At 46.8% G+C, this 27,322-nt stretch overlaps 1 protein-coding gene and 1 long non-coding RNA gene across 7 annotated transcripts in view; one reads left to right on the top strand and one right to left on the bottom strand.

Annotated features, from left to right (window-relative positions):
• Positions 1-19,053, bottom strand: part of fhod1 (formin homology 2 domain containing 1) — a 29,360-nt gene extending 10,307 nt beyond the window's left edge. The window contains exons 1-17 of one of the 6 annotated variants that reach the window (XM_044103265.1): positions 18,291-19,053; positions 15,073-15,179; positions 14,924-14,988; positions 10,373-10,440; positions 9,914-10,019; positions 8,945-9,039; positions 8,737-8,848; positions 7,967-8,061; positions 7,521-7,664; positions 7,089-7,432; positions 6,075-6,182; positions 5,575-5,661; positions 3,805-3,834; positions 3,418-3,468; positions 1,520-1,665; positions 654-806; positions 339-496 (exon numbers count right to left, since the gene is read on the bottom strand). In XM_044103265.1, coding sequence (XP_043959200.1) covers positions 339-496; positions 654-806; positions 1,520-1,665; positions 3,418-3,468; positions 3,805-3,834; positions 5,575-5,661; positions 6,075-6,182; positions 7,089-7,432; positions 7,521-7,664; positions 7,967-8,061; positions 8,737-8,848; positions 8,945-9,039; positions 9,914-10,019; positions 10,373-10,440; positions 14,924-14,988; positions 15,073-15,179; positions 18,291-18,455 — 2,034 coding nt within the window. In that variant the 5' untranslated portion in view covers positions 18,456-19,053. The remainder of the gene's footprint in view (positions 1-338; positions 497-653; positions 807-1,519; positions 1,666-3,417; positions 3,469-3,804; positions 3,835-5,574; positions 5,662-6,074; positions 6,183-7,088; positions 7,433-7,520; positions 7,665-7,966; positions 8,062-8,736; positions 8,849-8,944; positions 9,040-9,913; positions 10,020-10,372; positions 10,441-14,923; positions 14,989-15,072; positions 15,180-18,290) is intronic. The other 5 variants (XM_044103276.1, XM_044103295.1, XM_044103286.1 and 2 more) reach the window with 5 other exon arrangements.
• A 3,692-nt stretch (positions 19,054-22,745) lies between these two features.
• On the top strand, positions 22,746-23,406 carry LOC122823568. Its single transcript, XR_006369357.1, has 3 exons — positions 22,746-22,936; positions 23,084-23,152; positions 23,324-23,406. It is a non-coding gene; the product is annotated as an uncharacterized LOC122823568 (long non-coding RNA).
• Positions 23,407-27,322: the final 3,916 nt, after the last annotated feature.

Genomic DNA, 27,322 nt, shown 5'->3' with positions numbered 1-27,322 from the left:
TTTAGAGGTTTCTAGAGAATAGTGGCCCATAGATTGCTAACTGCTTTAGCACTAGCTAATGGTATTTACTGTAGCTAATTATGTTAGTTCTTGCTAACGGTGTTCTTGCTCCTTAATGTGTTTGAAGTTTTTTTACATCACAGAAACAACTTTTATTTCAACAGGAATATTGAAGCAGATTTTGGCCGCCATGTTGAGCCAGACATGAAACCGTTTAGAGAACTGATTAGCAGCTGAACTGACCCAGACTGGCTTCGTTGACTCTCCTCTCACTGGCTGGTTGGTTCTGACCCAACCGGCTTGCTATCAGTACCTTCTCTCTGACCCAGTACCGGTACCTTCTGCTCCTCGGCCAGCCGGGCCCTGGCCGCCTGCGCCGAGCCCTTCAGGCATTCCAGATCCGCCCTCTGGGGGGCGCTGCTCTCTGTGCCGGACCCCACCGACAGTGAGCTGAAGTTGGACAGTCGCTCCGAAACACGGCCACAAAGATCTTCACCTGGAGGAGAGCAAACAGAGGTGTCACTTTGCTGCAGATTTCTGAACCTCGGCCGCTGAAAAGAGAAGATGGGTGATGAAAACATGATTTCAAATCAGGCTCTCTTTACCGACTAAAACCTGGATCTGCTGCAGCCTGGAAACCTATGCATGCTCACCAGGCGCAAAGCTGCCTTCTTCTTCCTTAGCAGAGCCAAACGCAGCATCAGTCGGGCTCGAGGGCACTGCGGCAGAATTGTTGGAATACATCATGTCCAAAACCAACATGGCGACATCAGACAGGGTGCTGCACTGCCGCTGCACAGGAACCGCTGCAAACATGATAAACAGCACCTACATCCATCAGCTGGTCTCCATGACCTAGACAGCTTCACACGAACACACACACACCGGTGTGTCCACTTGAATGGACAGTACCGACCTTCTGAAGCAGAGTTCTGGTCAGAATCAGAACCATTAGGTGCTTCTTCCCCACATTTCCAAAGGTTCCGACCAGCGGTGGGCACCGCTAACTATCATGCTAGCTGTGCTAACCCTAACATTAGTTTACTAACATCAACAGCAGAAGCTAATGCTAAAGTGCTAACTTTAACCATGTTGCTACCCACCATAAGTCAATATGTTAACTCGCTCTCCAAAGGCCAAACCTGACAATATGCTCCTTCCTGTGCAGCTACGCTTCAGGAAAGGATTCTTTCCTGACGTTTGTGACGTTTGTGGTTTCAGTTCAACGGTTGTTGAGTTTTGCTAACTCTGTAGATGATTAGTGTAGTTGACCACGGTAAAATCAGAAAACTCATATTACATATTTTGGTTTTATGTTGTTTAACAGTTGAGAACCAAAACTTTGAAACAAACATCAAACTTTATTCAACTGAAGTTTACAAAAAAGTCAGCTAGCTTAGCTTTTCAGAATTCATCTGGAAAAACTCATTTTGCAGAAGCTAAGTTAGCTAAAGGTTCTCAGTGTTGACAAAGCAACACGTCATCAGCACATGCAGCTTCAGAACCGGGTCAGACTTACTGGGTCGCTCAGGCCCAATGCCGGCGCTGGGTTCAGGACATGGACTTATGACATCATCACACAGGGACAGCTGGGGAATGCTCAGGTGTTTACTTCTCCTCTTCTTGTCCCAGTTAGTGGCTGCCAGGCTGCGCAGGAAGGTACTTCTGTGAGAGAAGGAGACCAGGTGGGACCAGGTGAGACCAGGTGGGACCAGGTGAGACCAGGTGGGACCAGGTGAGACCAGGTGAGACCAGGTGAGACCAGGTGGGACCAGGTGAGACCAGGTGGGACCAGGTGAGACCAGGTGAGACCAGGTGGGACCAGGTGAGACCAGGTGGGACCAGGTGAGACCAGGTGGGACCAGGTGAGACCAGGTGAGACCAGGTGGGACCAGGTGAGACCAGGTGGGACCAGGTGAGACCAGGTGAGACCAGGTGAGACCAGGTGGGACCAGGTGAGACCAGGTGAGACCAGGTGGGACTCAAACCAACAGTCTGGATCTAATCAGATTTTTTATATTTCGATCGGTTTTCTGAACTGAGCAGAAGGATCTGTTATTTTCCAGTTTCGGATCTCCAGAACCGACACCGGTCCAGTCACTCCAGAAGTCCTCTCAGCTGATCAAGATTCACCTGGTCAACTAACGGAGGACCTACTACTGAATTTCAACCAGGTGGATGAGGGTCTTCGTTGGAGTAATCCTCCGGAACCATCTGGACCGGATTCATTCCGGAACCATCAGGACAAACGTCAGAAACAGGAAGGAAGCAACCCTGATGATGGTTGCTATGGCGATAACCTCTGAGTCTGTGGCGGCCCACACCATCACTCTTCCCAATCAAACCCAGCCTCCAGCAAAAAGCTGCAGGGTGGAAACAGAACGTAAGGTCCAGTTCCTCCTATTCTGCTCTGTGATTGGCTGATCTGCTAGGCGGGATCACATGACCTCATGAAGACCCTCGGATCAAACACCTTGAGCTTCTGGAGTTCAAAGGTCACGCTGTTGGTTTGAGTCCAGAACATGACAGCAAATCAGATTGGACCTTCACTCCAACCGAACCAGAATCAACCCGACACTGACTCCAGAACCAACCCACCACCACCATCACTCTGACTGGCACAGTCAGGCTAGACCCAGACGTTCCTGACCCGGTTCTGACCGTCAAACCGGTCAGCATCTCATATGTGATGAGGTTCTGTTGGATCCAGCTGACCCGATTGGGCAGCTGAACAGAACCCAGAACCTTTCCTCCAGCTGAACGTTTGGACCGGGCCAGCATTTTGCAGCGGTGGTTCTGAATGTGGCTCCAGTCCGGTTCCAGTCTGGTTAAGAGTTTCTATGGTTCTGATTGGAACTACGGAGACAGCAGAGCTGGACCAGAACCAGAACAGGAGAGGAGGGCAGCTTTTACACTGATCTCACACACACACACACACACACACACCCCCACACACACACACACACACACACACACACCCCCACACGCACACACACACACACGCACACGCACACACACGCACTCACGCACAGCCGAATGCTTTCGTCGGATTTCTAGCTCACCAGAAATGAGAAACACTACCTGATAACTAATCAGATTTCGGAGATTAAATCAATAATCAATAAAAAGTTCCAGATCATTCCCTCATAGTGAAACGTTTTTCTGATGCCAGAGGAGCCGCAACTTTTTATCAATATAAATTATTGATTTAATCTCCTAAATCTGATTATTAGTTTTTGTTTCATTTCTGTAGAAACTAAACCAAATAGACTTTGTGTTTTTACAGTGTCAGCAAAAGTGATTCGCTTCCTGTGAACCCAAACGTCACCAGAACCAGAACCACACCGTGCAAGGCCCAACAGAACCACAGGCCTCCCTGCAGCTCCCAGCATGCAGTGGGGCTGCGGCAGTACTTACTGGAACTTCTTCAGAACCGGCTTGTTCAGATTCACATCAAAGTCCTCTGGGCTGCAGAGACACGACACACACACGTCACACAGCTGGACCCGACCCGACAGAACCGGCTCAGCTGCATGACAAACTCCTCACAGACCCACAGAACCCAGACAAGAGAAACCGGACCTGAAGGTTCGGACCCCACCGGATCAGAACCCAATCACAGCAAAAACAAAGTTGGAGAAAAACAGGAGGAGACAGAACCGCAGGGTGGATTAGTCGGGTCCAAAAGGTTCGAAACGTTTCTGACTCCAGAGTTTATGTGGAAACACCTGAAATGGACCTGAAACCAGCTGGTCTATGCAGCTGAGCGCCACGAGGAAGAGGAGGAGGATGAAGAATACTCACCAGAAGACTTTCTGCTCAGCCTCCAGCGAGCTGGAGGAACGAGGGAGTGGACGCACAGAACGGAGGAGAGGAAGAGGAGAAAGAGGAGGAGAAACCATTAAAACACTGACGGAGAGAGAGAGGGGCGAGAGACGCTGCTGCAGGAAGCCCTGTGATTGGCTGAACTGATGCTGGGGGCGGAGCCAACTTCCTGTCAAACGTTTAATCCATCTAAAAAACTGAAACTATTTTATACCAAGACATCAAAATAATCTACAATAATAATGTAAAAAGTAAATTTATTCAGTTTTATGGAGGACGATTAGTACCAGAACCACGAAAATGAAAAAAATCACTTAAATCTGATACATTCTTCCTGAAAGACGTCTTTTCAACTCGAATCGTCGCTGAAGCTGTTTGCTCCCAAATGTCTCTGATCAAACTAAATACTTTAAATTCAAAGAAAAAGTCAGAATTATTATTGTTATTATTGATGATTGGCCCCATTTACAGAAATACTTAAAAAGATCCAGAACAATTAAAGAATAATATTTAACTTGAAATACCTGTAATCTAAAAATAATAAGAAAATTATTCATCCACATTCTAGGAAGTTGAGAAAACCTCAACATTTATCAACATCTTGAAAATATCTAGAAAAAATACAAAAAGAACAAAAAACCATCAGAACATTTTCCAGAAAACAATCAGAAGCGTTAGAAGAAAACAAACTGCAACACAAAGGAGCCAATGAGAAGAAAGGAGGGAAAATATCCTCCAGGCATTGGTAGGCACCGCTAGCAACACAGCTAGCTATGCTAATGCTGAAGAACTAACCTCAAACATGAGCTTCGCTACTGCTAAAGCGCTACACCAGCAATGTAATTAGAAGAAGTTAATGCTAACTTCTTCTAATCGCTCAAGATGCTAGCATGATCAAAGCCTGGCGTTTTGTTCATGCTAGTGTTTTATTTATTTAGTGTTTGTTTCGAATTCAACACATTTTATTCTGCCAAACATTTACAAAACACACAGCAAATTAGCGCTTTAGGATTTTTCTGAAAACATTAATTTAGGTGAAGCTGAGTGTGCTAAATATTTTCAAAGTTATCAAAAATGCTAAAGCCCTAAGCTAATTAGCTCCGATATCAGCAGAACAGATTGCCCACCACTGCCTATAGAAAAACAAATAAATTTGATGATAAAAATTTTAAAATAAGATAAACAAATAGTTCAAGAAATTAAATAATCTAGAATCAAGAAATCCAGATAAACACTGAGCATGAAGTCAAATTTAGGTTTACAGAGGATCCCAGAAAATCTTTAAGAAATTAACCAGACATTTAGTTTGTCAAATGAAACATTCCAAAAATATTTTCCTAGAAATAAAAACTTTCCAGAAAAATTCAGAACAAAATGTAAAGACAAAGATTTTGAGAAAGAGGAGGACTCTCTGGAAACAAAAGCTGAAAATAGGCGAGAACAAGAGCCGTCAACAGAACCAATCCAGAGTCATTAACAGAACCAAACAACAGAAAAATCTGGATCAACAGAACCGGTCCAAAGAAAAATCCAATAATCAAAAACTCCCAAATTTATCCAGGATTTTTCCAGAGAGGACAAAGAGCTGATCTAAAAGAAGATTTTTCTAAATAATTTCAGACAGAGAAACTCCCTGATGTCAGGCGGAATGTCTCCAGTCTTGGTTGAACTGGGAGGATTCCAGTCCCACCAATTCCAAAAACCAGTCAGGACTTACTTAACATGATGGAAAAACGTATGTTTACTCACTTCTGACGAGGTTTGGACTCTGCTCTGACCATCTGCTCTGAGTTCTGCTGGGACGGATCCGGAGGCGAGAGGTCAGATGGAGATGAGCTGCAGGACACACACACACACGCAGACACACACACACACACGCAGACACACGCACACAGAGACTGAGCCAAGCACATGAAGAGAGGATGAAGAATTTGTATTCTAGACTTGGTTACTGCCAGATCTGCTGCAGCTGTCTGGTTCTGCTTTTCTGCTGTTTCCAGATTAAATCCTGATTTTAACTGAATAAGACCTGAACAGAACCTCTCAGGACCCGACCCAGTCCAGATAAAACGCTCTAAACCTCGTCTGATCCCAGAAGATAAAGCCCTGTGTGTTATTCTCCCTCAAGCGCCCCCTGCAGGACCAACGTCTCACTTTTTACTGAGCTGCAATGTCCTGATCAGCCTGCAGGGGTCGCTGCAGGCTCTGGTGACAGGAGGCAGGTCAAAGGTCAGTCAGGAGGTACAGACCTGCAGCCAGGCAGAGGCTCCTCGGAGATGGAGCTGGTTTTGGAGAAGAGGCGGGACTTCCTGCCCAGACCCAGAGCTGACATGTGGTGGCTGAGAAAAGAGCGACTCCTGGTGGCCAATGGGCGCAACCGCAGCGAGACAGAAGAGAGGAAGGGAAAGATGGCGGATTAGAGGCGACAGAGGATAGAGACCAACAGGAGGACACCCAGAGGACAGAGAGAGAGGACAGGTCTGCAGGCGAGACATCTGGTAACTTCCTGTCCACCTATCAGGAACATGATGATGGACCGGGCCGAGAGGAACCAGAACTATAGCAAGTATAGCTATTATAGTTTACTAAAACTAACAAAAGAAAAACTGAAATTGAAAAAACAATTATTGGGTGAAAAACTAACTACCTGAAACTTCAGCATGAGTTTCTAAATCAAACTCTAGATGCAACGTCCTTCATTTTAGTGTTTATGAATCTTTTTTAACCTTTCGATGAGACGCGGAGCTGATTTCTTCCCACACAAGCTGTCGGTGAATTACGGCGCTCCGTTACGGCTACGCTAGTCCGCCGAGTGGTGACAGAAAACGCTGAATAAACTTTTAGAAAATGATTTCTGTAGATTCGTTACATAATTTATGTAAATATAATCACAACACAATATTTAACCTTTTGAAATCCTGTAAAGTATAAAAAATCAGAACAACTAAAACTAGCAACTCCAGCATGTCCAGCATGAGGACGGGCCGGTTCCTCCTCAGAACCTGAGGACCCGGCGCCAGACCCAGAGACATCCTGAGAACCGAAGGTTCTGAAGGCTTAGACCCGGACCTGACAGCGACCCAGTAGTGGGTTGCCGTGGCAACGGTGCAGGTCTGAACTGGTGTCTGCTACCAAATATGGAGGATAAACATTTCTGCTGACTGGAGTCACCCGTCTCCAAACTAGGACAGAACCAGAACATAGTCCAAAACAGCCGGACAGAGACAACCCAACAGCACCAGCTGCCAGCTCTGTGGACTTACGGGCTGGACGGCGTCTTTGTTTCCAGCTCGGTGGACGAATCGCCGCCGGGTCCAGCGTGGGGGGGCAGCGGCGAGCCCCGAGGGGACCCGGAGGGGCTGGAGGCGGAGCTTCCGGGTTCAGAGGACAGCGGCGATGAGGCGGTGCTGTCCAGCGTGGGCGAGGATATGATGGAGGACGGGGAGAGGACAGGCGTGGACGGGGTGGGGGACAGCAGGTCCGGCAGGTTCTGACTGGAGCGCCGGCTCCTCCTGCCCTCCTGGTCGCCGGTGGCCATCTTTCTCCTCTCCTTTCGGAGGAGGGGGGCGGAGTCATCCACGTCTCCGTCCTCGTGCCGCAGAGCCACCTGGAGGACGGGAGACACGTGAGGACAGCAGGCCGCGCCGTGTTGGTGGACAAGAAGCGGAGCGGTCACATGACCTCGGCGACGGTACCTCATAGGTGGAGAACTGGGCCTTGAGGTCCGGCTCCGCCCGCTTGCTGCTCAGGTGTTTCTGGACCAGGGCCTCCATGCCCAGCTGCTCCAGGCAGTCCGTCACGTCGTAGAATGAGTCCTGGTCCGGCAGCGCTGCCAGAATCTGGACCGGAACCACAAAGGGCATGACCCAACGGAGGCTGGTTCTGGTTCTGGTTCTAGTCTGGTCTGGTTCTGGTTCTAGTCAGATTCTGGCTCTGGTCCCTGATGGTTCTGGTTCTGGTTCTAGTCTGGTTCTGGTCGGGTCTGGTCTGGTTCTGGTTCTGGTCGGGTCTGGTTCTGGTTCTTGTTTCTGACAGGTCTGGTTCTAGTCTGGTTCTGGTCAGGTCTGGTCTGGTTCTGGTTCTAGTCTGGTTCTGGTCAGGTCTGGTTCTGGTTCTGGTCCCAGATGGTTCTGGTCGGTACCTTGTTGAAGAGCGTCATGGTGAAGACCATCAGCTCTGTGTCGGCGCCGTTCTTCTCCTCCAGAACGTCCATCAGGTTCGTCCAGGGCTTCACACCTAGAGCACACAGTGGTAACCATAGCAACAGCCCCCACCAGCACACCTGGGAGGGAGTCTGGCCCTCATCCACCTATTAGGTTGGAGCCCTTTGTGTGTGTGTTTGTTTCTAATACCTTGTGGGGACCCGCTGCTCCTTGTGGGACCGGGCTTCGGTTCCACAAGGAGAAACACTGTTTTTGGGTCAGGGGTCAGATTTAGGACGGAGGTGGTAATTGAGTTTTGGTTGGTTAGGGTTGGGATAAAGGGTTAGGCTGTAGAAATGAATGGATGTCAATGGAAAGTCCCCACAAAGATAGCCATGCAAACATGTGTGTGTGTGTGTGTGTGTGTGTGTGTGTGTGTGTACTTGTATTTGCTGTTATAGGGGACAACTTTCTCCAGTTTCACCCACAAATTCAGGTCCTTGTAGAAAGTGAGGACACACTTTGTTGCAACTAATACTGCACTGTACTAGTTTGAATTATAGGTATGATTAGAAGTTAGACGTTAGAATTAAGTTAGAAATAAACTAGTACTGGTTAGAGGAAACCTGAGTTACACATGGATGCAGATAACACAGTTAATGAAATTCAAAACAAAGTCCCAAGCTTCCACAGAAGTACAACAATGTATAAGTGTCTCTGCCTATGTCTCTATGTGGGTCTCTCTCTGTTTCTGTGTGTGTGTGTTTACCTCTCTTTGCGTCCACCGTTGTCACGGCGCTGATCAGCAGAGGACTGTTGGACTCGGCGTACTCCACAAACACGATGAGGAGCTTCAGAGCTGTTTTCACCAGCAGGTGAGACTGGAGACAGAAGGAACAGAGTCACTGTCTGACCAGCAGGGGGCGCCACCACTCTGCCGATCAGGTGTCTCAGGTTGATTTTGGGTTCTGACTCACCACACTTCCTGTCAGTGTGTAGAGCCACTGCAGCATCTCTGGGTGGTGGATCACGCCATTCATCCCGTCCACAAACAGCATGATCTGGCTGAGAGCTGGATGGCGAGAGGGACGGACAGAGGGACGGACAGGAAGACAGATTTAGTCTCCACAGTCCCAGCCTCTAGGCTATAATCTGAGGCTGTGCTCTGCGGCTTCTCTGGACGTGTGAAGAGCAAAGTTTCCGTCCTGTGGGACGAGGACGCCTGTCTGACTGAGACTAAAACAGCAACCAGTTTGGATCAGCACCAAACACAACAGCAAAGACGTATGGAAGAGTTTCCATCTCTGAAACACACGCCTGCGACCCACATTGATAAATTAATGAACTAATGTCTGTTTTTTCCCGCCAATGTGCTTCTTTGGTTTCTGTAGTTCAGAGTGATGTCATCGTGCCCAGGGCTACCATCTTGTTTAACAAGCGTGTTTTACAGCTTCTGGTTATTTGGACATTGATTTATTTATTCTTTAAATCACAAGAATAAAGTTTAAATGTAAGGAAAATTAATTAGTGATTTAATGAGTTTTAATGAGAACATGAAAAAGTTACATTAAAATTAGAAATACTGAGCATCTTGTGGAGTTACTTTTGTCTCAGTTTTACAGATAAGAAAATTCTTCATCTTTTGACTCATAAGCATCAGGTTATCATCAGCGGCAACTCTGAAACAAAGGCATCTGTTATGACGAAAGATTCACACTGAGCTACTCGCTACGCTACAAGTTTGTAATTAAAGAAAACTTCCCACACTCTGGACATAATACTTCATCAGACAACTCACAGAATGGGCTTTTTAGAATGTATTTTTTAGAAGAAAAAACAAGAATTAAAATCAATTAAACCTGTAAATCGGATTTGGTATGAAAAAAGTTCGTCTTTTTAGCCACATGTCAGGGGGCGGAGCCACGTCTCAGGGGGCGGAGCCTTACCTCTCAGGATGTAGTTCTGGTAGTTGTGGTCGGCTTCGGCTCCAACCTTGATGAAACACGCCAAGCCTTCTGACGCTACGAACTCTGGGACCAGATCCTTATCGTCCTGAAGACACAGACCATCTTCATCGTCATCATGTCAAGAGGGTTTTCCCTGAGTTCATTCTGGAAGGCAGCAGTTCCAGGATGACCTCTGACCTCCACCAGATTAGCCCTTGCACCGCTCTGCAGATCGTCTTGTGCAGCTACTGAGCTCCTCGTCCAGCAGGTGGAGCTGTTCAGGTGGAGGAGCAGCAGAAGGAAAATGCTCCAAGCCTAGCTGAGCAGCTCCCGACTGAGTGCGCCCCCTACCAGCTGCAGGAGGAGCTGCAGTAGAGGACCAGCAGCGCTGCATGTTGGGAAATGCAGTACGGACTGCAGGAAGTCGATTGTAGCTCAGGTGAGTCTGCAGGCGGTTACCTGGAAGAGCTGCTTGAGGGAGAACAGACAGCGCCTCAGCTCTGGGCCTTTGGAGTTGTACAACCTCTCTGGAAACCAAGAAGAGACAGGAAGTGATGTCACAGCCAGGTGGTGGTTCAGATCAAGTTCAGGGACCGTTATGGACCGCCTCCAACTTCAGCAACCAATCAGGATGGAGGAGGAGCTCCGCCCACTGCTGCAAACAACCTGCAGAACTTCCTGTTTCTGTCCTGGTGTTCATGACCAGTATTTTGTGTTGTTTTAATAAAAAATTTATTTTGCAGATTAACTGTTGTTAACTGTAAATTTACAACATTACAAAAATATAAAATGTTTTTTTTTTTTTACAAACCAATAATTTACCAAAAAGGAATGGGCTGAAGCCAAGGCTTCATTGTGAAAGTATCTTTATGTGCATTTTATTTTATTTATTTATTGATTAACTGCATGACTGTTTTGTATGTGAGTTTAAATAAAATATCAAAAATATGTAATTTGATATTTGAGGAGGACAAACAGCCGGCAGCTCCTTCAAACCGTTTCAATTTATTTGGTTTTAATCTCAGAACGAGTCTATGAGTCGGTCTGGGTCAAACAGCTGCTGCACACGGACCGGTCCGGTCTGATCCGGTCCGGTCCGTGTGCAGAACTAGCAGAGGTTCTGCTGCTGTCCCTGTTCGGCGGTTCTGATTGTTGTGAAACAGAAGTTGGTTTAGATCTCGTCCAAACACGACGCTTCCTGAGAAGCTGTGGAGCAGGAGTCGACATGATGAAGACGAGGATGATGAAACTGCAGCAACAGGCGCCGACATGTAGAGAGGTTCTGATAAAGAGCCGGGTCCAAACGCTGCCGAGAAGCAGGAGGAGTTTCCCAGATTTATCGGATATTCTGCGTCTCTTTCTGGCTCTGATCCAGAATCCAGATGAGTCTGGATCTGCTTGGGTCCGAACCAGCAAACCGGGCCGTCAGCCTCCTTCATCTCTCTAAACAAAGATGCCGCTGGAACCAGAATGCAGTTCCACAATCGGGCCAGCAAACGACCCAACCTGACCCGGCTCAGCAAGAACCCCGAACAGAACTGAACAGAACCAACCAGAACAAATCAGAACTGAACAGAGAAAACCGGGCCGGTTCTGGTTCTGCAGCTCTAACTGGTGTTTCTGCCTCATTCCTGAATTCTGGAGGGAACCAGGCAGTCGGGCCGGGTCGCACCCAGAACCAGTCCTGAACTGTGATCCGATCCAGGCATAGCAGAACTCCAACAGCTCATCCAGAACCTATCCTTTCCTCCACTGACATCACTTCCTGTGTGCTGACGGTGGCTCATGCTGACTGGCAGCTGTTCCCCTCCATCAGCTGAGGAAGACGAGGGTGATGAAGAGCAGCTGAGTGAAGGACTCCGAAGGTCAGAGGACCCGTCTGACCAGAACCAGAAGCAGAACCACATTCGTCTGAATTCTCCACAAAAACATATTTCATGTTCAAAGCAAGAACATGAAATATTACTTTGTAATATTGCCTTATCTGGACCAGAACCGACCTGAACAGAACCTCCCAACTTCTGCAGGTCCAGAGCTGCAGCATGCAGATATTCATCAGGATTATTATCTGCAGCTGATCCGGATCCAACCTGCAGAACAGAACCTTCATCCTGCTGAAGGTTCCTGTTTATCCTCAACAGGAAGTGAGGCTGATAAACCCACTGAGGCATTTCCTGTCTGAGTCGAGCAGCACGAATTCACCAGGAGGAACCGGGCCACAGCTGCTGGTTTTGGTACCGGAGTTCTGGCTGAGAGGGCCACCAGGGAAGAGGTGTTTAACCTTTGACCCCTCTCTGGGAGTGAACCTGATTCGAACTGAACCAGAGTCCGGTTCCGTACAGACAGAACCGTCCTCCATGTCTCTCTGATCAGACCGGTAATGTGGTCCAACAGAACCGATTCTGGTTCTGAATCCGTCTCAGCAGCAGAACTGGGTCCAGATGTTCTCTGCAGCTGGTTTCCAGTCGGAGCAAAGATCAACGAGGCGTTCCTCAAGGCGGAGTCCTCGGCCCACTGCCGTTCAGCTCCACGCTGCCCCTGGTGGACACCATGAGGTGCTACATTTTGGCCATTAGGGCGCGTCCCCTCTGCGCTGAATGTTTCAGATGCCTCCCTGCTTCAGAAACTGGTCTCCAGCTGACAGCCGATCAGCTGATAATCAATCATCTGAATCTCTGGCAGGGAAACGAGGAAAACAAGCCGAGCAAGAAGAGAAGCAGCAGAGGAAGCAGCGCGTCTGCGCTTTGTTTCAGGACCAATCCAGATGGATCGAGATCCAAAGTATTGTTCTGGGACGCCGCTGCATCCATACCAGAATGTCAATATTAGAGCTGGGAGATTAGCTCAATCTATTAATTACATCAATCTTAACTATTTGTTTTACAGAAATCCCAAGCAGGAACCTTTGTATTCACTTGTTTCTGGAGCGCCCATACACCTGACGCACAACATCCGCCATCTGATGGAGCTCTGGACGTTTTCAGGTCAGAGACTGGAAACCGGCCTGGATTCTGAACAGGATCCGGATTCAAAACTCATTCAGAACATGGTGTTGTCATGGTAACTCAAGGCTGTCGACTCATTGTTTTTGGGAACCCTCCTCTTCCTCAATACCAGCCCGACTCAGCAAATCATTGACCAGATTCCACCACACACACACACACACACACACACACACACACACACACACACACACACACACACACACACACAAACACACACACACACACACACACTGCAGCATATGAAGCAACACACTCTGGGCAAAGATCCAGGAGAAGAAAAGCTTCATCTGGTCCTTTCCAGTTACCTAAAACTGGAGCCCGTTATTCCCAGTGTTCCCAGTGTTCCCAGCAGCAGGAATAGAAATAAACTGAGACTCATTCTGGTCACGCTGATTGTCTCCACAGAGATAAAGATCTATAATAGTAAATCTTTAGAATTTTGAGGCAAAAACACAATGAAATCAATATTTCTGGCTCAATTATTGATTAATTTATTGATTAATTAATTTAAGGAGTTTTACCTTCATTTTTATCTCAATCTTTCATCTGATTTTGGGTTGATTCAATTTTATCTCATTTATTTTCAGATTTTTTTTAATTCTGGCTTGTGTCTAGATTTTATTCTGGTTCTATTTTGATTTTATTTAGATTTTTATGCTATGTGATTATTCTATATTTTATTGTTATTATTTTAAATTTTAAATTTAAATTTATTCTCATTTTATTTTTATTTTTCAGGCCAGAATTTCCTGTTTCTTTTTAATCCTAATTTTAATCAGTTGTTGAGGTTGAGAGGTTGGAGGTCAGAGGTGGAGCTCCATGGCTGACGCTACAAGCCCAGCTAGCATCCTAAAGGTCAGAGAAGTTGTGGTTTCTGGTGTCGGCTCCTCAGCGAGTTGCCTGCAGGCTGGTGAGGCATGCTGGGAAAGCCCCGCCCCCTGACGGGGCTGCATTATCCAGACCACGCCAGGGGGCGGGGCTTTCCCAGCATGCCTCGCCAGCCTGCAGGCAACTCGCTGAGGAGCCGACACCAGAAACCACAACGTTACTTAGACCCAACAGAACCAGAACCACACAGAACTCTTCCCAGGAACTCTGGGAAACTTTGTTCTGACAGACTGAAGCTGCTGCAAACAAAGAGAACCCCTCCGGGTCCAGATGGGACAGCTGCCTGCAGAACCGGCCCGGCTGCAGCCTTGCCAGCGTTTAGTTCAATCCCCAAATGTTTGACAAGTTCTAACAGGCCAGAACCAGAACTTTTACCGGGTCGAGCAAAAACACAACAACTGAGACAAAACAGAGCAAAGAGGAAACCCGAGAGGAGAAAAAACACCAGAAACCAGGACGGTTCTGATCCAAACGGGTTCTGATCCAAACTGCTGGAGGAGGCTGAAGCCACAAACAGGAAGAGAGCAGCAGCCTTCTGGGCTCAGATAAGGTCAGAAAATAACGGGCTAAAAATAAAACGCGGCGCCGAGACTTGGTCTCCACGGAAACACACAGAAAACATGACGAGCAGAAACACACACAACCAGAACCAGAACCTCGACCCGGTTAGAAGAACCCGCCAGACTGAAGAACATTTAAATCTGATTGAAGATCAGAAGAGTTTCCTGAGGTTTTCTCTGTTTCATCATGAAGGTTTAAATAATGAAACATTGAAATCACAAGCATTTGGTTGAAGCTGCAGATTGTAACTTCATAAAAATCCATGTCAGATCATTTATGAAATGACTGACCTCCTCCCTGATCAATCGTTTCTATCTGAAGATATCAACCAAAACCAGAACCATCAGAACCCGTCCTGATGGACCTGGCCGGCTGCAGAGGAACATGCGGTCTGGTCCGCTCCCCAGACGTCTGCTTGTGTCCTCAGGTTTCCATGGAAACAGAGATTTGGTTTAGTTCTCTCAGAGGTTCCAGAACCAGGCGACCCAACAGAACCAGCTGAGTCAGAGGAAACTCTGCCTGCCTTTCCTGTGAGTCAGCAGACGGAAACATTTACCCAGGATGAGGTGAACGCGCACGGAGAGCTGCGTCCTCAGGACCAGGATCGGCTTCCTGCCCTTTCTGTGGAAACGGAGACATGGTCAGAACCCAGTGCCGGTTCTGGTACCACAGCAGCCATGGTCGGGGGTCGGGGCTCAGACTCACGCCAGGTCCTGGTAGAAGGCGTCCAGCTCGTCCCGCTGCTCCGCCAGAGACGAGTCCAGGTCCAGGTACGTCCCGCTGGGAGACACCTGCAGGGCACAGTCCTCCAGCTGCAAAACAACCGGATCTGTTAGCTGCTGCCCTGCTAGCTGGATGTTAGCCAAAGACCATTTAGCTAGATGTTAGCCACAGACCATTTAGCTAGATGTTAGCCACAGACCATTTAGCTAGATGTTAGCCACAGACCATTTAGCTAGATGTTAGCCACAGACCTGCTAGCTGGATTTTAGCCAGAGCTGAAGGTATTCAAACTTTATTGGAATTCTTTAATCAGGAATAAAAACATTAAATAAATAAACCGTGGATTATATGTATTCAAAGAATATAGATATAAATATAAATATAGAGACTCAAGCAGGGAAATATTGAAGATCACAGGCTTCAGGTATTTATTTATAGATTATGAATCACTTTGCAGCAGCGACGTCAGAACCAGAGAGAGCGCGCGCGTGTGTGTGTGTGTGTGTGTGTGTGTGTGCACCGTAAACAGATCCAGCAGCAGCTGCTGCCACAACAAACAGAACCAACTCAACCGGACCCAGAAGGATCAGAAAGACAGAAGATTATGACCCAAACTCCATCAGAACCAGAACCTCCTGATCCAAAACCATTTCTCTATCGAAGTCCAGTCTGGTCCAGTAATCATCTCCAGTCCTCCTGGTTCCAATCGGACCTTGGGCAGTCAAGCAGCACAGACAAAGGTTCTGGACCAGTAGAACCAGTGGAACCACATTCTGCCTGCTATTTCTGGACTGAGGAAGAGGAGGATGATGAAGCTCAGCTCCACATTTTAAAGCGATGCAGTAACTGCAGCGTATTGGTTCTGGTTCTGGTCTGGTTTATCAGAGTGAGCTCACTGCCCAGCTGTAGAAACTGATGCTCAGGTTTCATGAGGTTTGGAAATGTTCAGTGGCCCGGTTCAGCCCGATTCTATTGGACCAGGCAGTTTGGTTGTATTGGACCCAGTTTGATCCAGAGTGTTGCTGTGGTGGAAGCAAGAAGGTTCTGGGTTTGAATCTCAGCCCATAATAATCAGCTCTGTCTTCCAGTTGGTGGTCCTGAAGCAACTGGACTGAACCAGAACCACAACCAGCCCAGTAAACTCATGGCATCAGATTGTAACCATGGTAACAACAATCACAGTTTTTTTTTATTTTATTGTTTATACAGTTTTAGAAAGTGAACTTTAAGTTTTGAAACCGACAAATAAAATTTTAAATCTGCAGACCTGAAGGCTTCATCAGCTGACAGCGGGCGTGGCCACTGTGGTGGGCGTGGCTACTGTGGTGGGCGTGGCTATTGGGCATGGCTCGTTTTGTTTTTAATATGATCAGAAATTATTATGAAACAGAGCAAAGAGGTAAATCTGGAATTTGATCATTTACAGCAGGGGTCCCCAAAGTGGGTCCCTGAGGGCCGATTGCATCCTGCATGTTTTAGTTCCCTTCCTGGTACCATCAACCTTTTCAGCAGGTCAAAGTTCTTCTTAAGTCCATCTAACGAGCCATCATTAGATCCAGGTGCATTAAACCAGGGAGAGACTAAAACATGCAGGAGGCCCTCAGGGGCCACTTTGGGGACCCCTGATTTAGTGGCTTATTGCAAGTTATTGATAAATATTTAATTTATGAAACACAGAAAATCTCCTGAACGTCGCAGAGCCTCAGGCGCCCAGGCGTAGCGCCACCTGTGGTTTGATCGAGGAGGAGCTTCAGACGGTGAGACGCGGACCAGAAGTCTGGTCGGGTCCAGGTTCCGATCAGAACCACCGGATCGACCCGTCCAGCAGAGGAGAAAGGCGTACTGCTCCTTTAACCCTTTGAACAGGAAGGAAACGCTGCAGTTAGCTTATCAGCTGCCCCGCCCACTTCCTGCTGGGGGGTGAGGAAGAGGATGAAGACCTCACACCCTCCCAGGCTGCGGGACCGGCCCCAAGGCATGATGGGAACAAGCAGATGGGAACAAATGATTCAGAGGCGACTCAGTGTGGAGCCAGAGGTCAAAGGTCAGAGTCCTCAGATGGTGACAGACGAACTTGTCTGACCTGAATCCACCAGTCACCTTTAACCTTTGAACCCTTTAACTGCCAAAATACCTAAAAAAAAAAAATACGTTTTTGTTTATCACAGTAAGAGATTATTATTATTATTAGTAGTAGTAGTATTTTATTTCATTTAAACTTTAAATTATCAGAAAATTTTCCAGATTTTTTTAATGATCACAAATTGCATCAGAACTGAAAATTCCTATTTTCTTACGGGCTATAAACGCATCGTTAAACTTCAGGTCATTGACCTTTAGTAACGAGTCGGACCGACCGTTGGCTGTCCAGTCCAGTCTGCTGTGAGGCGTTTGAGGCCTGTAGGAATGTGTCTGAACATTCCTGCAGGCCTCCTGTTTTGGCAAAACGGAAAAAATGTGCCAGGAACAAGAGGACTGGGAGGACTGGGAGGACTGGGGGGGTTTGTCCTCAGACTGGTCGTCGTTTCGCCGCTGAAAGCTGCAGCCTGACGGACCAATCAGCTGCAGCTCCCTGAAGCCCCACCCCCTGCTCTACCTGCCCAGGTGCTGGAAGCCCCGCCCCCTTTCATGCTCCTGGTTGCTCAACAGGTGAGCAGAAACTTTGACCCAGGTCAGAACAGAAAACTTCTGACAGCCCAACACAGAAACATCAGAACCTCCAGAAACAGGAGAGGATCCAGCAGAACCTCCACAGACCCGGATCCGTCTCAGCAGAACCGGTTCTGGTCCACTCTGGTTTCCAGCTCCGGTTCAGATTGTTGTGGTTCTGCTTTCCGAACGTCCCACCACAGCCTTCCAAGACTTTGACTAGGCCGTTGTGTGTTGTGGACCGGCTGCTGGGTTTGGATCCCGGTTCTGACCCGGTTTGGACCGGGCCTCAGCTTCTGAAGAGGTTCAGTTTTATCTGAAGTGTATCCGGTCAGTAAAGAGGCGGGACTTTCTGCTCCTCCGGACTCACCTGTCCAGGTGAACCTTTACTGGACCGGACTCGTTTTGTGTAATTATTCATCATGACGTCACCCTGGCTACGTGTAACCTCACCCTGGAAGCCTTTCCTCCCTCCACGCGCCTCACTTGACAGATTCTGGCACTAAGCTCACTCTGAGCCCGGTTCCGGCCCGGTTCGGAGTGTGACCCACCTTCAGCGGCGCCCCGAGCAGCTTGTGGATCCCGGAGATCTGCTCGCTCAGCAGCTGGTCCTCCTCCAGGGAGACAGTCGGAGGTCTCCGTGGTTCGGGAAAGTTCGTGCAGATGAACGGGTCGGAGTCCTCCAGGTACTGGACCCGGCAGGTGACGGAAGCCATGGCCGAGAGTCAGCGACCAGACTGCGGCTGGGCTGCTGAGGGAGAGTCGGTGCGGCTCGCTGCGCCGCGGAGGAAAGTTTAAATGAAGCTGAGCGCAGGAGGACCTGGCTGCACAAAGGGGCGGAGCCTAGCGCTGACGTCAGGCCCATATTTGGAACTGGCATTTTACCAGCCATAACCAGACACTACATCCGGCTTGACCTTTCAGAATAAAGCTCAGCCGATCAGAGATCTGGTCTTTCGCTTTAGAAAATAAATTCTTTTCAATAAATTTGATTTGATTTTCTGATTCAAAATAATAATAAAGAGGTGAAATCAAAGATGGCTTCTCCTCATAATCTGAGCAGAACGTCACTTCACGACATCACTGCTCATATATGATAAGACTACAAAATAAATTAATGCATGACTAAAATAATGAAGTAAAAAGAAAACTAATAAAATAAGAGTGGCAATAAAATGGAAACTTAGATCAGTGGTTCCCAAAGTGGGGGGAACCACTGATCGGAACTTCAGAGGTTCATCCCCCCATTGGAGGGGATGCAGGAAGCGGTATGGATGAATGAAAGCCAAAAAATAAATAAATAAATAAAAATAGTTACTCAAAAGTGTTTCACTGTAAAGACAGTTTGTAGTTTGTTTTGTTACAACCTGAAGTGTGAAATAAACTTCTGTGGCATTTGAAAACAAAATGTGTGTAAAGGTTTCTGTCTGGTTGAACGACGTGTGACCAGTTGATTGTTTTTTCTTTTTGGGGGGATTTTATTGTAATCTGTAGCAGGTCCAGAAAATCTCTGGGAACCACTGACTTAGATAATAGTGATAATCTTAGTTTAATATTGTAGTAAACAATAAAACAATTAGTCAATATTCAGATATAATACATATATAATTAAGTTGGACAAATTCTCATTTTTTTCTATGTGCTGAATGCTATTAAATAGTTTATCAAGCCTTTTGTTTATTTGTGGATTTATTGATCATTTTGGCAGGTTCAGTCCTCCACAATTAAAAATAGAAAAAGAAAATAAAGTTTTCTGCTCAATCACATTTAACACAAATACAGAAAACTGTTTTAAATGTAATATTTAGGATTCAAGGCAATAATCCAGGAGGCCTTCAGAGCCTGAGCAAACTGAAAATATTATCTCAGCTCCATTTCAAAGGGAGTTTTGGGTCTGGTTCTGATCCAGTTCTGCTGCTGGCCGTTCAGATCGGTTTATCTGAACTCCAGAAGAGGCAGAAATATAAATCTGAAATAAATCTGATCCAACTTGAACTCAAAGGAAGCTAACCTGAACTCCAGCAGGAGAAACATTTTCATCTTTAACGTCCAGCTGAAACAGAAGTGAAGATTTGATGACTTCACTGTAAACAGCTGCTTCTGCTTCAGTCCTAAAGAACATCCAGAACCTCCAGAACCTCTGGGGTAACGTTATATCTTTACGTTTTCCAGCATCCATCACAGTGAACGCCATGCTTTTAATGTGAAGGAGTATCCTGGAAGTTCCGGTTTGGTGGTGAGGGTGTTTGCTCACGTCAGAATGACATCATGAGCTCAGAGAGTCCCGTGGAGCTGCTTTGGGATCAGTTTAGAAACTAACATCAAACTTTATTCCAGGGTTTTCAACAGACCTGGAGCTGCTCCACGGCGCCCTCTGGCGGCTGAACCACCGCACCGCATCTGAGAACAGTTACTACAAATGTTTTATTTTATGGCTTCTTCACCCGTTTGGTCTTGTTTAATTGAATTTTTATTTTAAGGTTTGGCCTCTTGTCGGTCCTTCTATCCTCCGGTTTTAACTCTTCATCAGTGATTTTCACTTCGTTTTGAATCTTCCCTGTCAACGTTCTTCATGTTGTTCTAAATTTCTGAGACCTTTCTGAGCATTTCTCCTCTCAGCGCCTCCTGGTGGCAGCATGTTGGAGCGGCTCTGCTGGATGCTGAGCAGCTGGAAGAATTTCTGCTTTCACCTTTTTACTTTCGCAATGTTATGTCACGTAACCATAGCAACGAGGCGTTTTTACAGCTGATAAGCATCTCAAAAGCTCAGATGAACCGCGAACTTTGACCCCGGTCCCAGAGGAGCTAATTTCCAACTGCCAAAACGCCGAGCATAACTGACACCAACTGCCGCTTTTTTAGAGTGAGAATTTAAGCAAATTTTTGACCCAAAGACAATTTTCAAATCGCCGTCACGCCCACAAATATCGCCCTATCAGTATCAAACTCGGTCATGACATTGATACGCATGCCTGCTCCGGTAAAATGTGCTCAATATTTTTCTAGGTCTCACGGTTTTCTGTCAAGGTGCTTCAGAGCAAAATCATGGGACAGGGTAACTGACGCTCTCCCAGGTTCACTTCCATGTATTTCTGAAAAGTTTCTGCACAATTTTTTGTCTCATCACTGCAATTACTGTGAATGAGGTAAAAATATGAATTGCGGTACAATCGGAGACGACAAATAGCCCTCTCATACGCTTCAAACGGTTTTCAAATATGTATTACGGTTCCTGAACGGCAAAGGTTTGTTCGGAGTGCTTTTTCCATATTAATTGGCTGGGTGTCTCACAAAGATAGAATTTTTTTCCCCTCTTTCTGTCTCACACAGATATGACAGTTAGCAGCTGATCCATTACCATAGCAACGGAACACATGAGGCCAGAGCAGCTGATTTATGGGAGGTCACTCTGGAATGAGCTGGCCTTTAGAACTACTTGTGTTTTGGGCATTTTATAACTGATTTTAACAAACCATTGTTACACACAGGATTAATGTGTCAATTTTAAATTAGCTCAATAGAAATTTCACAATAAAAGCCCCAATATCTCTGTCAGGTTAGTGCACCGCCGTAAGGCCTGTATTATAATAATAGCCTGTATTATTGTAATATTAGCCTGTATTATTAGCCTGTATTATCTTTGACCTAATGATAATAAATAGGACTATCAGAACACCATATCTGTAGTTCTAACTGACACTCAGTTAAAACAGAGCTTCCATTTAGAACTACTGGCTGTTTAGGCCAGTAAATAAGAGATTTAACCCAAACACTGTTAGGCATTGGATTAGTGTGGGCATTTAATATGAAGCTTATGTTTATTTTTCAAAATAAAAGCCTTCATATTCCCCTAAGGTTAATGCACCGCCTATGGCGGTGCAATAATATTAGAATGCTTTATATTCTTCTCTCAGGTCAGGGAACTGCCTTGCGCATTAGCCTTTGACCTAATGCTAATAAATTGGACTACAAAAACGCCATATCTGTAGTTCTAACTGACACTAATATGATTCTGCATTATCTGTTTCTCCCAAGTTAGGGAACTGCCTTGCACAGCAAGGCAGTTCATTAGCATTAGCCTTTTAGCTTAAATAAGCTATTACCTATTTTTCTATTATCTTGAATATTTTTACATCAAGTAATTGCTTTCATGAGCATATGACTGATTTAATCCAATGACTCTTATACATTGGATGAGTGTGGCCCTTTGAAATGAAGCTTAACAAAAATTTCTAAATTAAAGCCTTGACAATTTTTACATCATGTAATTGCTCTTTTAGGCTTTATGTGACTGGTTTATCCAAAGCACTCTTACACATTGGATTAGTGTGGGCATTTATTATTAAGCTTTCTGCAAATTTCAAAACAAAAGCCTCAATATGCCCCTCTGGCCTGATATCATTCTGCATTATCTGTTTCTCTCAGGTTAGGGAACTGCAGTTCATTAGCATTAGCCTTTTAGCTTAAATAAGCTATTACCTTTTTTTCTGTAGTTTTAGCCACGTTTAGTATACTGAATGGTGCAAGTCTATGTTAGTCAACATTCTTGTGATTCTCCACATGCTATTGATTACATTGCAGCTTTCTTTAGCATTGATGCTAATTTTTAGCATCAGAACGCTGGGTCCAAACCGACGGGCACACTTTGGCAGGCCCCAGTTAAATTTCTTCAGGAATTTTCTAGTTATTATTATTATTATTATTATTATTATGATTATTATTATTATTATTATATGGATGCATGTTGGATGGTTTTACAGTTAGCCACCTGCAGACAGAAACCAGCCGAAGTTAAATCTCTAGAAAACCTCCGCCACTTATTGATGATGATTTTTTAACATCGTCCCTGATAAATAATCAAACTGACCGGATCACATGGTGCAGTTCATGGCAGCTCCAGCAGGAGGCAGCAGCGCTCCACGGCTCCTCCGGTCCCACGGCTTGCAGCGGGGTTGCGTAAGAAACGTGATGAAAGACACTGAAACAGAAACAGACACACACACACACACACACACATAGTCTGTGGCTGATTATCTCGCTCTCTTATCGATCCATTGATCATTCTGTCACATCAGGCCACGCCCACAAGGCTTCTAGCAGGCAGTTGCTATGGTAACCGCTCTAACCAGACCACACAGAGATCAGCTTCATCTGAACAGTCATGCATGTAGGACTTCATTGACCTTTGACCTCCCAGGTGAGATCTCCCCACCAGTCAGAAGATCCCAGTTAACCCAGTTAGATCACTGGTTCTGGTTCAGCCTCTAGCAAACCTGTCAGGGTGGGAAGACAGCAGGGTGTACTTACTTTCTTCATCTTCTCTCTCTTCTGTAAATAATGGCAGTCTGGACCAGCTCGGTGTTTTCTGGAGTCAGAACCTGGACGGGGTGTACTTAGTTTTCACCTGCTGCCGGTCAGTCTGGTGGTCAAATGTTTTGATCCTTTATTGACTTTATTAGCTGAAGTTTTTAACATGTTGTTAGCATGAGGCAGGAAGTGGTTAGAGTTCAGGTGAATGACCTCTGACCCCAGGCTGTGTTCACATACTGACGTTTTGCTGTTTCTGGTTTAAACCTGAACGAAGGAGCAACTGGAGGCTGGCAGCCCGCCAGGCTGATGAAGGCCTGGAGGTAAATTCATCCGTCCATCTCCAGCCCTCCGGCCCCCGTCCTGCTGACTCGGCTCTTTCTCCCTCGGATCAGCAGAACCTCCAGAACCTCCCAGCTGCTGTTTCTCAACCTCTGGGCCGGCGTCCAGAGGGAAGACAGACGTCCTCACAGCAGGACGGTCGTCCGGGTGTCCTGGACTTACGCAAGACGAGTGATGGATAGATGGAGACCTCCTGACCCCTGGGCGACCTCTAACCCGGCACTGAGGTTCTGCAGCGGGTCGGTGCGGTCCAGCAGCAGATCCTTCTGTCACATGTTGGATTATTCTGAAGTCAGAAACAGAAACTCAAAAAGTTATTTGTCTTTTCTGTCTTTTGCATTTAATGTTCAGATGTATCCGAAAACCAGAAATGGCTCAGAAAGACTTTAACTGTCCGACTCCTCACTCTGAATCACAGCATCAACTCAGGACTTTGACTAGGCCATTGTGCTCTGTAGTTCAGTTTGTTCGTGAGAAACATTTCAGAAACAAGGCAGTTCAACGTTCCACAGAAACATCATAAAGCCACCAGTTATGAAACAATAAATGTCCCGTTTTGTCTCATCAAACATGAAAAGATGAAACCAAACTGGTTCAGAACCAGAACCAGAACCAGAACCTGAGCGGTCTGAAGGTTGATCCAGCAGATCTTTAATGAAAACATGATCTGAGACTTTAATCTCTGGTTCTGCAAATGTTCTGCAGCTGCTAGAAGATCCACTGTGGAACCGGCTTTATGTGGACCTGAGGTCAGAGGTCAGAGGTCAGCCTCTAGTTTACAGCTGGAACAACTGAAGCTGGCTCTAGATCTATAGCTCTAGGTTGTTCCTCTTTGGGCCCAAAGATAAAACTTCAGTCCTTTAATGATGGACAACGTCACTCCACTGGTTCCAGTAGTAACTGGGACCCAGCAGCAGTCTTCTTCCTGTTGGCTCTCGCTCCACCTATTGCCAAACCCTGCTGGGATTTGACCTCTTGACCCCGGCTGCACGCCTCGCTCAGAGCCTCAGCTCAGAGCCCCCCCGACCTTTCCCCCACTTCCTGGGCCAATCAGAGCTTACAGGAAGTGGGTGAGGGGTGGCGGCGGGTTGCTCAAGCAGCCGGGGCTCCTTGTTCTTCCTCCTCTGCCTCCTCTTCCTCACACTCTGAGCCGTGTGTTTCTGCATCGCCGCTCCCCGGGGTGTTGGGGGGGCCAACGATGAAGAGATGAAGTGATTAACGAGGCGCTGCTGACGGAGCGGCTCCGGGAGGCGCAGCGCTCCGTCCCCCAGGACCAGAACCGGTCCAAACAACCGGCAGCTCCCTGCATCAGCTGGATCCGATCCGGGATCCGATCCGGGATCTGGACTCATCTAGATCTCTGATCCGGTCTGGTGGGTTCATGTTCATCTCACCTGCAGCTCCTGTCGGTAACCTGCTGTAACCATGGCGACCATACCTCCTGACAGTTTCAGACGTGATCGTGTTCCCGCATGAATTGTGAACAGCCAAGGCTCCTGCATCCTGTAACCATGGCAACCAACAGGTAAGAGACGGAGAGCGTCAACTGCAGCGGTGAAGAAACGGTCTCGGTCCTTCAGGCGCTCAGTCTGAGCTGATGAAGTTCCCCTTGCCTCAGGATGCTAAACGCTCGAAACAGATCTGTTCAGTGATGCTAACAACGGCCTCACCACAGGGGGTGCTAATGATCCTGAAGCTGACCTCTGACCTCATTGGATGTTTGCTTTCTGATGTTTGGCCCTGTGCATTGCCGTTTCCATGGAAACCACGTGACACCAGCTTCACTGAGATGAACTGAGCAGCAGCTCCGTCCAATCAGGAGGCAGAACACCAAAACATTTCCATCGAGGCTGAAACAGAAGTTTTCACTGTCATTTACTCACATTTCTGTTAATTCAAACTGATATTTTCTAGATTTTTACATCTGCTGCTAAATTCATGTTATTATATTTATATTAAAAACAGAAATTATAGTGGAAAATATACTGCACTACATGTTAAATACGTTAAAATGTTGTTGAAACAAACTGCAGAATTAAAAGTCATTTTTCAATAATCAATAGTTTGGAGTCAATAATTTTAACTAATAATTTAAATTTGCATGGCAACATTAAAGCAGACCAGTATGACCAGTATTATTCCAGGAAAATACTGAGTTCAACTTCAGATGCTATGTTAGCATAGCATCATGCTAACTGCTGCGGCTCATGAGTTTAGCAACATGGCTGCTCACATATAAACTGGAAAAGGCTCAAAAGTTTCCGTGGATTTTAAAGTTTGTTTAGGAGGTGACCTTTGACCCTCAGTCAGAATTTGACCCCAGAAGAGACTAAAATGGCTTTTAACTCAGAGAAATTCCAGGTTAAAGCTAAACGTTTCTGCTGCTGAACCGGTTCAGGTCCGTTTAGCAGCTTCTCTGGTTCTGATGAACGAGGCTCGTGTTTCCACGCGTCTGTGATTTGACTAGGCTGGATTTACGGCCTCTCCATAACAACTGCGGCCGCTCACATGAAATAACTCATGTTTAGGGGAAGAGCAGGATCAGTGGAGCCGCCTGGCGCTGATTAGCTGGATGTGGAAGAACCGAGACGCTGATTGGATCCAGCAGGATAACTGATGGGTCTGGATCCAACATGGCCGCCGGGGCCCCGTCTCTCCTGTTGGACTCGATGACGGAGGTGAGAGGATCAACACACCGTCTGGTTCTGATCCACAGAACCCTCACCTGTCCAGGTAACCATGGCGTCTGTCGCAGCCAATCAGAGCCCAGAAGTCTCTCCCTTCTCCTCCACTTGGACGGCCTTCGTCCTCCTCTTCCTCCTGCTGAGGTCAGCGCTGCTGCAGGCGGACGGCCAACCTGATTGGCCGAGCTCCCAGTCGCCACGGCGATGCAGACGACACGTGAACAGCACGCTTCCAGTGTTGCTCAAAGGTCCCTGGGCAGACCCCCCCACAGACACACTGATGTGTTCAGAGGTCACACACACACACAGAGTCGTGTTTTCGTGTCTTGTGGGGCCTTTCCATTAACTTCCACTCATTCTGCAACACAAAGCAGCATTTCTGTTCACCATCTCACACTGCAGACAGAAATGGCTCCCACAAGCACACACACACACACACACACACACACACACTTTATCATTTAAACTGACCAAAAGTAAAATCTCATAAAGGAACTGAACAGTTTTTTGTTGCTAATGATTTCATTTGGGTCATGACTGAAAGAATAAGATCATAGATACAAGCGGCCGAAATGGGTTTTCTCCGTAGGGTGGCTGGGCTCTCCCTTAGAGAGAGAAGCTCAGTCATCCAGGAGGGACTCAGAGTAGAGCTGCTGCTCCTTCACGTCGAGAGGGTCCAGTTGAGGAGCATCTGGTCAGAATGCCTCCTGGACGCCTCCCTGGTGAGGAGTTCATGTCCCACCAGGAGGAGGGGAAACCCAGGACACTCTGGAGGGACGATGTCTCTCTGCTGGCCTGGGAACGCCTTGGGATTCCTGGAAACGCCTTGGGATTCCTGGGAACGCCTTGGGATTCCTGGGAACGCCTTGGGATTCCTGGAGGAGCTGGAAGAAGAGACTGGAGAGGGAAGACTGGGCCTCCCTTCTGAAGCTGCTGACCCCACGACCCGACCAGGATAAGAGGAAGAAGATGGATGGATGGATTTCATTTCTTTAACTTTGCCCCGTCGCCTGTTTTCCCAGCAGCGCCACCTTCAGGAAAAGATTCTCACGTCGCTCCAGTGGGGCTGCACCGTTTAACTGTTTCCATTACTGACGACCCAAATCTTTGTTGATTTTCTGCTAAATTTGTTGATTTATGTCAATAAAATATAATTTTTAACTTTGTCGTTTCCATTAATCAAGAGATTAAATTAAATCAATTTGTTTGTTCACATGATGAAAACATGGCGGCGGTGGCATCAGAGTAGA

Source organism: Gambusia affinis, linkage group LG02, assembly GCF_019740435.1.
Source record: "Gambusia affinis linkage group LG02, SWU_Gaff_1.0, whole genome shotgun sequence".
Classification (NCBI taxonomy): domain Eukaryota; kingdom Metazoa; phylum Chordata; class Actinopteri; order Cyprinodontiformes; family Poeciliidae; genus Gambusia; species Gambusia affinis.
The sequence above is the reverse complement of the archived record's forward strand: the minus strand, read 5'-3'. Positions and strand labels throughout refer to the sequence as shown.